The following is a 9,329-nucleotide window of genomic DNA, read 5'->3' as shown; positions in this document are numbered from 1 at the left end:
AAAAAAAAAAAGACAAAAAAAAAAAACAACAACAGAAGGATATTCTGTTGATTTAAATGCCTTGAGAGTTACTGCATAAGTAAATAAATCTTATGGATTACAAAATGCTCTGGGATCAGTCCAATGTATCTCCATTTAAAGCTGATACAGAAAATTGGGGAGGGGCTGGCTTTACAAAGCAGACGTCCGGATCTAGAGCTGCTGAAACTGATCTGCAAATCCAGTGTAGCTTCTTCTAAAAGTTTTAGCACATCCTACAAAGCATACAAAGAAATTAAAAGACGCTTGCTCCTGGGGAAGAAAGCTATGGGAAATCTAGATAGCACACTAAAAGCAGCGACATCACCCTGCCAACAAAAGTGAAGTCAAGGCTATGGTTTTCCCAGTTGCAATGCATGGGTGTGAAAGTTGGACCATAAGAAAGGCTGAGCACCAAAGAATTGGGACCTTTGCTGGAGAAGATTCCTGCGAGTCCCTTGGACTGCAAGGCCATCCAACCGGTCAGTCCTAGAGGAGATCAACCCTGACTGCTCTTTAGAAGGCCAGATCCTGAAGAGGAAACTCAAAGACGTTGGCCACCTAATGAGAAGGAAGGACTCCCTGGAGAAGAACCTGATGCTGGAAATATTGAGGGCAAAAGAAGAAGGGGACGACAGAGAAGGAGGTGGCAGGATGGAGTCACCAAAGCAGTTGGCATGAACTTAAATGGACTCCAGAGGATGGTAGAGGACAGGAAGGCCTGGAGGAACATTGTCCATGGGGTCGCGATGGGTTGGACACGACTTCGCCACTAACAACAACAAAGCATACAATAGTGTCCGATGGAAATCATAACTGACACGATGCTGCTTGCCCCTACTCAATCTTGGTGTATTAAGAGATAAACAACAGAAGAAGTTTTTCTAGTTTGAAATGAAGTTTTTAATTTTTCATTAGCTTTATATGGATCTTTTTACTGTCTGCAAGCTGCCCACATATGACTTACAAGTGAGAGGGGCAGCATATATAAATTTGATAAACAAATTAATACATTTCCCCTACTCATTCTGAAACAATCCTCCCTCTTTTAAGTGTAATCTTGCATGTATAGGAGCTGTCCAGGCTGAGCAAGAGGGAGGAGTCAAACATGTCATCAGTTTGGAATCCTTATGCAGTGACAGGAGATCTCAGCCCAGCTCTTCCCCACTCAAGAATTCTGTTGATTCTTATCCAGCACCATTTTGACTTGACTATTAGCACATAATAAACTTTTTAGTGCTTTAAATTTAGTTTCTGTCTCCGGTTACTTGCTCCTGGCAGCATGTTTTTTTGAATTCAGAAGTAGTATCTGAAGGTAATTGTGCATACGGTTGCAACTTGCTTCTTTTCTGAAAGAGGTTACAGAAGTGACAACAGCAGCCTTCTCCATCCAGAATTCAGTCTCCATTTTCCAAGTTGATCCAGGATTTGGAGGAGGAAGAAGAAGAAGGACAAGGCAGAGGAACCAGAAAGGAAGATGATGAGGTGGAACTATAGAAGATGACCAGGCTGAGCCCAAGGGCAGGGTTAAATGCATCCTGAGTCTGGAGTCTCTATGCTTTGAAAGAGATTTAAGACCAGCTGCTCTTGTTGGTCTCTTATCTGGCATCAATTTGCCTTGATCATTAGTAGGTCAGATTCTGTGTATAAGGTAAAGGTTCGCACATATTTGCTATTCATTTCCAACTCTAGGGGGCAGTGCTCATCTCCATTTCAAAGCTGAAGAGCCACCGCTGTCCAAAGACGTCTCTGTGGTCATGTGGCTTGACTAAATACTGAAGGCGCACGGAACGCTATTACCTTTCCACTAAATGTGGTTCCTATTTTTCTACTTGCATTTTTATATGCTTTCGAACTACTAGGTTGGCAGAAGCTGGGACAAGCAACGGAGCTCACTCCATTACGTGATGCTAGGGATTCGAACCACTGAACTGCTGACCTTTCCGATTGACAAGCTCAGTGTCTTAGCGACTGAGTCACCTCATCCCTTCCTTGTGTATAGACTGCATGAAATAAACTTGTAGTACTTTTGAACTCTATCCCAGCTCCTGATCTCTTGTGCCTGACAGGAACTGCCTTTCAACTTCACAATTCTAAGGGCAAAGAATGGAATAAGAATTGACAATAAGCTCATAAAGTAATCCTAGCTAAGGAGATCTTCCTTAGGTTAGGAATGGAGGGTTGTTCTCATTTAAGATCCACCCCCCAATATTTAAGAAATAATAAAGAGTAGCATGGTGGCATAGAGGTGGAGGTCTTGCCTCACAATCAAGAGGCTGTTAGTTCTATCCTAGGTAGCAACAGATATTTTTCTCTCTGGGTGCAGTGAGTAATTATCTGCTGTGAACTCTTCCGTGACCCGACAAAAGGGCGAACGACAAAACTGCGCCCGACTAAACCGTGTCGCTGACGTCATCAACGCAGCAACAACAGCCAGCGCAGAGAAAGAAGGGCGCTTTAAATAGCGCGTCGAAAGAAAGCCGATTTAACTTAAGGTAAGGGTTAGGTTAGGTTAGGGTTAGGTTTAGGGTTAGGTTAGGTTAGGGTTAGGTAGGTTAGGTTTAGGGTTAGGTTAAGGGTTAGGTTAAGGGTTAGGTTTAGGGTTAGGTTTAGGGTTAGGTTAAGGGTTAGGTTAAAGGTTAGGTTTAGGGTTAGGTTAAGGGTTAGGTTTAGGGTTAGGTTTAGGGTTAGGTTAAGGGTTAGGTTTAGGGTTAGGTTAAAGGTTAGGTTTAGGGTTAGGTTTAGGGTTAGGTTAAAGGTTAGGGTTAGGGTTAGGTTTAGGGTTAGGTTTAGGGTTAGGTTTAGGGTTAGGTTTAGGGTTAGGTTTAGGGTTAGGGGTTAAGTTTAGGTTTAGGGTTTACAGCGTGCTTCTGTCTCCGCGCTGTTGTCGCCCTGTTGATGACGTCAGCGACGCGGTTTAGTTGGGCGCGGTTTTGTCATTCGCCCTTTTGTCGGTGAACCGAACTCTTCTTAGGCATCAGGGAGGGCATCTGGCAGTAAACACTCAGCTCCATTTAGTCGGTCTGACTCCATACCGATGCAAGGGAATACAGGGTCATTAAAAGAAAAAATAATAATAACAAGAAAATTAATTTTAAGATATGGCGCTGGGATCAGTAGATAAAGTTACCATTCACCTGCATCTTGGAGACCTTCATCTGCCTTGAACCTCTGTTGTAATAAATTCGACATGGACTCGCTTTTCACCCCCAAGTGAAATTTTCATAAATTTTTTCATACTGTCTCAAAAATTCTCCATGGCAGAATTTTTCAAGCCTGTTTTTACCATTTGCAGGGAGTCGGGTGCAGGCCAAGTTGATTTTATTGTGGTCCAATTGGTTGCCACATGTGATTACAGTTGTTTATAAAACGGTCTGCAGTTCTTTGCCCAATAACCCCCATTGAAATCAACAGGACTTATTTCCAAGTAAACATGCATTAGACTGGGCTGAAAGTGATATTAGCTCCTTTATTAAGAAAATGTAAACAACGTTTCAGTCTATGAATCAAAATACAAATTGCTCCGTGTCTATTGCTCTCCTGGGGGTTTCTAGCCCATTAGGTGATTGGGGGCTGGATTCTGGGGTTGCTTTAAAATGTTCTTTTGCTAGTAAAATTTACTGACGTTATATCTAGTAGTTCATTTTCAATCATGCCCAAGTTATTTCCTGTGGGTGCTCAAATATCAATTCCCAGCATAATTTTAATTGCATGCTTCATCACAGTTAGCCCAGAATGAAGTTTAATAAATCTTGCTCTTATATGTATTGACATAATTTGGGTTTCACTAAACTTCTTTTCTTTCCCTTCCTTTCCTTTCATACATCTTCCTTTCCTTCTTTCTGTTCTTTCTTTCTTCTTTCCCTTCCTTTCCCTTCCTTTCATTTCCCTTCCCTTTCTTTCCTTCACTCCCCTTTCCTTTCCCTTCCTTCCCTTCCCTTCCTTTCCTTTCTTTCCTTTCCCTTCCTACATTTTCCTTTCCTCCTTCCTTTCTTTTCCTTTCCCTTCCTTTCCTTTCCTACATTTTCCTTCCCTTCCCTTCCCTAACCTTCCCTACATTTCCTTTCCTTTCCTCCTTTCTTCCTCTTCCTTATTCAAAAGGACTTTGAATAATCTATTCCACTCACCTACCTCTTTCCTTTTCCCCTCCTTTTGACTTTATCTTTATTTGTACTCTGGAAGAACTGAGAATTGTCATCAGGTCGAGATGAAGAGTCTTTGTCCATCCAGCCACCAGACTCCGTGGCACCTAGCTAATTATGCTGTCATAGCCAAATTGCTATTATGCTATCAGGGAAAATATCAATTCACTAAGTGATTTCTGGCTGGTGGAGTTCATGATCTGCAATAGGTAAAGGTCAGGTATGACTAATTCAGGAAGTGTTATCCTTCCTCTTAGATGATTTGATTTGCCTACAAAACCAAAACTGTTTACGTTTATATTTTAATGATGCTATCACATTGAAACATGATCCCCCCACCTCATGAGCTAAGGTTGCCTAGGTGCTTAGGTGGTAAATTCAGAAAGAGAGAGAGAGAGAGAGAGAGGAGGGAGGGGAGGGAGGGAGGGAGAGAGAGAGAGAGAGAGAGAGAGAGAGAGAGAGAGAGAGAGAGAGAGGAGAGAGAGAGAGAGAGAGAGGCTGGTTTGATTTGGTGGTTAAGATACAAAGCTAGAAAACCAGGAAACTGTGAGTTGTAGCCTCCATTAAGCATGAAACAGCTTTGAGCCACTCACCAGGAGACTATGAGTTCTGGGTCCCGCCTTAGGCATAAAAGTTGACTGGCTCAGTGTTCACCAACTGGTGGTCCGTGAAAAATGTTGGTGGTCCGCAAAAAAAATTATTTGTATTTTATATTGCACTAAATACTATTTATCTTTTTAAAAATGTCATAGTAGTGGTCTGCAGGATTTAAACTTAAGAATTTAGTGGTCCCTGAGGTCCAAAAGGTTGGTGACCCCTCAGTGGTGGGATTCAGCCAGTTCGCACCTCTTCGGGAGAACCGGTTGGTAACTTTCTAAGCAGTTTGGAGAACCGGTTGTTGGAAGAATCTGCTTTTGCTTTTTCCCCACTTACAGGGCTAATCCTGTAAGGAAGGCAGGAAGGAGACATTCTGGTGTTGTTTCTAGCCTAATCTTTATTGCCCTCCTTACAGAAACTGCCTCTCCGGTTAACCCTTATTACCATTGTAACAACTAAGGTGAAGTGCCCATTGACCTGAGTGACATTGACTTGGCCACGCCCACATGATCACATGACCACCGAGCCCCCGCCTACCCAGCTGGTCATTAGGGCAGAGAACTGGTTGGTAAATTATTTGAATCCCACCACTGTGACCCCTGGACTGGATGACTTTGATCCAATCACCAGGAGACTGTGAGATCTAGTCTTGACTTAGGCCTGAAAACCAGCTGGATTCTTTGGGCCTAGAAGATGGTGAGTTCTAGTCCTGCCCATTGATTCTGCCTTCTAACAGGCTGGTTGACTTTGGACCAATTCCTCTCATTTAGCTTAACCCACTCACAGGATTCTTGTTGTGGTGAAAATAAGAGGAGGAAAGAATATTAGGCAAGTTTACCACCTTGAGTTATTTATACATAATAATAATAAAGGTGGGGTGTGTAATAAATCAGATAGCTAGGGGTAATGAGGCAAAAGCAGGATCAAATGGGGAGAAGTTAAGCTTGCTAGGATAGGAAAATAGCAGGCAACTCTCCGGTTTTTCATGATGGAAATTCTGGCAGGATTATATGCAGAGAATTAACAGGCAAAAGCTATTTACCACCTAAAACCGAGTTCTAATCTCAACTGGTAGTCCTCGACCTACGACCACAACTAAGCCCCAAAGTTCTGTTGCTAAATGAGGCAGTTGTTAAGTGAGTTTTGCCCCATTTTATGGCAAAAAGGGCGAGAGTACAGTTCTCCAGAATCAGAAAGTGTGTGAAAGGTAAGCAAACCTCTCTTGAAGAAAAAAAAAGTGAAAAGAAAAAAGAAGAAAGACAGAGAGGAAGGCGGAAATGAGGAGGGAGGGAGGGAGGAAAGGAAGGAAGGAAGGAAGAAAAAGAAAGAAAGAAGGAGGCAGGAAGGAAGGAAAAAAGAAGGAAGAAATAAAGAGGGGGGAGGGAGGAAAGGAAGGAAGGAAGAAAAAAGAAAGAAAGAGGGAGGCAGGAAGGAAAAAAAGAAGGAAGAAATAAAGAGGGAGGGAGGAAAGGAAGGAAGAAAAAAGAAATAAAGAGGGAGGCAGGAAGGAAAAAAAGAAGGAAGAAATAAAGAGGGAGGGAGGAAAGGAAGGAAGAAATAGGGAGCAAGGGAGGGAGGAAAGGGACCAAGGAAGGAAGGAAGAAAAAAGAAAGAAGGAACAAAAGAGAAAGGGAGGGAGGGAGGAAGGAAAGAAGAAGAAAGAGGGAGGGAGGAAAGAAAGAAGAAGAAGGAGGGAGGAAGGAGAGAAAGACGAAAGAGGGAGGGAGGAAAAAGAAAGTAAAAAAGAAAGAAAGAAGGGAGGGAGGGACAGAGGGAGGGAAAGAAAGAAAGAAGAAAGAAAGAGGGAGGGGGGAGAAAGAAAAGAAAAAGAAAAGAAAGAATAAATAAGAAAGAAAGAAAGAAAGCAAAGAAAAGAAAAAGGAAAAGTTTTCAAAGACCACTTGATTGGAGTGGGGTTGTTGTACCTGCCACCTCCAATAAGGGAAAATATATCAACATTTTGTTTAGCCTCCAGGAAAATCATATAATATTTTAAGAAAAGGAAAGCATACAGAGCTCTAGGAAAAAAAAAACCTTGCAAAGAATTCTGCAGGTGTTGGCTGCTTTCCCTCCTCCAAACGCAAATCCTCACTTCCTTCGTCAAGTAAACTTCAGTCCTTGTGCATGAACACACTGTGCCAAATCAGGTTAGAGCCCTCTGTGCATTTCACCTTGACTGCCCTGGACTGAAACAAGGCAGCGCATACAATATATTGGAAAGAATTTAAAGGGGAGAACGGGGGCTTATGCTTTGATGGAAAACTGATACTTTCCACCAGCTAACTGTTGATCTGGCCCTATTTTAGGCAGTAACTAGATATAACTGTGAATTTAGCACTAGAGGAAGCTGTTTTCTACTAACCCAGACCAACCAGGTTGGGTTTCATCTTGGCTTGTGGCAACCTTTTCAGACAGGCATCCTCCCAGCTCTACTTAGCAACTTGGGGAACTGATCGTTGGACTTTTTAATACTCCAAGAAAGGTGGTTTTTTCCCCCTTCTTTCTGCTTTAAGCGATGGAGAAATCTTTTTTTTTAAAAAAATACTGGATTGAATGGTTTCAATCAGGGCACCCCTCCCTTCTGACATGAATCTTGTGAAAGTGGATGGAGAGGATGATGGGGGAGCTTCTCCTCTCGTATCTCAATTTCTACATTTTGGAATAAATAGTTGAAAAAGTTGTTTGTGGGATTCCCACCTGATCCGAATCTCTAATCACATTAGGATTTCCCAGGGTTGCTGCTCATTTGCTTGTTCGGCTTCCATTCCATTCTATTTTGTTGGGCTCATTTATTATTACTTATAACTATTATGTACAAAGAGAGGTTATGCACTCAAATTCCATCTGTGTCCAATCACACTTGGCCAATAGAGAATTTTCTTCTCTCTTTTGTTCTGTTCTGTTCTGTTCGTCCTATCCTATCTATCCTATCCTATCCTATCCTATCCTATCCTATCCTATCCTATCCTATCCTATCCTATCCTATCCTATTAATTCCATTCTCCATTCCATTCCATTCTAATTCCATTCTATTCTAATTCCATTCTCCATTCCATTCTATTCTAATTCCATTCTCCCTATTCTATTCTATTCTATTCTATCCTATCCTATCCTATCCTATCCTATCCTATTAATTCCATTCTCCATTCCATTCCATTCTATTCTAATTCCATTCTATTCTAATTTCATTCTCCATTCTCCATTCCATTCTATTCTAATTCCATTCTCCATATTCTATTCTATTCTATTCTATTCTATTCTATTCTATTCTATCCTATCCTATCCTATCCTATCCTAGTAATTCCATTCTCCATTTCATTCCATTCCATCCTAATTCCATTCTATTCTAATTCCATTCTCCATTCCCTTCCATTCTATTCTAATTCCATTCTATTCTAATTCCATTCTCCATTCTCCATTCTCCATTCTCCATTCTCCATTCTCCATTCTCCATTCTCCATTCTCCATTCTCCATTCTCCATTCTCCATTCCATTCTATTCTAATTCCATTCTCCATATTCTATTCTATTCTATTCTATTCTATTCTATCCTATTCTATCCTATCCTATCCTATTAATTCCATTCTCCATTCCATTCCATTCTAATTCCATTCTATTCTAATTCCATTCTCCATTCCAGTCTATTCTAATTCCATTCTCACTATCCTATCCTATCCTATCCTATCCTATCCTATCCTATCCTATCCTATCCTATCCTAGTTTATCCTATTAATTCCATTCTCCATTCCATTCCATTCTATTCTAATTCCATTCTATTCTAATTCCATTCTCCATTCTCCATTCCATTCTATTCTAATTCCATTCTCCATATTCTATTCTATTCTATTCTATTCTATTCTATTCTATTCTATTCTATTCTATTCTATTCTATTCTATTCTATTCTATTCTATTCTATTCTATTCTATCCTATCCTATCCTATCCTATCCTATCCTATCCTAGTAATTCCATTCTCCATTTCATTCCATTCCATCCTAATTCCATTCTATTCTAATTCCATTCTCCATTCCCTTCCATTCTATTCTAATTCCATTCTATTCTAATTCCATTCTCCATTCTCCATTCTCCATTCTCCATTCCATTCTATTCTAATTCCATTCTCCATATTCTATTCTATTCTATTCTATCCTATCCTATCCTATCCTATCCTATCCTATCCTATCCTATCCTAGTAATTCCATTCTCCATTTCATTCCATTCCATTCCATTCTAATTCCATTCTCCATATTCTATTCTATTCTATTCTATTCTATTCTATTCCATTTTATTAATTCCATTCTATTAATTCCATTCTCCATTCTCCATTCTCCATTCTCCATTCTCCATTCTCCCTTCCTTTCCTTTCCCTTCCCTTCCCTTCCATTCTATTTCACTGTTTTGGAATAAAACTCAAAGTTGCCTACCTAGCTCTCCTTTGCACAATTTTCCTCACCTTTTACTTATTATTTTGTGCAATCTAGGGGGAAAAAAGTCTATTCATATTCCCACCTATCTTAATATGCATATCGTTTCTGTCAGTCTGCCTTATGCTAAGTAACAATGCATTTTCTTTT

At 40.6% G+C, this 9,329-nt stretch overlaps 1 protein-coding gene across 1 annotated transcript in view; it reads right to left on the bottom strand.

Moving 5' to 3' along the window:
- TBX22 (T-box transcription factor 22) overlaps positions 1-3,210 on the bottom strand; it is a 13,048-nt gene extending 9,838 nt beyond the window's left edge. The window contains exon 1 of the mRNA XM_032228535.1: positions 3,149-3,210. Within this exon, the coding sequence (XP_032084426.1) occupies positions 3,149-3,210 (62 nt within the window). The remainder of the gene's footprint in view (positions 1-3,148) is intronic.
- Positions 3,211-9,329: the final 6,119 nt, after the last annotated feature.

This window comes from Thamnophis elegans, chromosome 12 (genome assembly GCF_009769535.1).
Source record: "Thamnophis elegans isolate rThaEle1 chromosome 12, rThaEle1.pri, whole genome shotgun sequence".
Lineage (NCBI taxonomy): Eukaryota > Metazoa > Chordata > Lepidosauria > Squamata > Colubridae > Thamnophis > Thamnophis elegans.
Note: the sequence above shows the minus strand (reverse complement) of the source record. Positions and strands in the feature narration are given on the sequence as shown.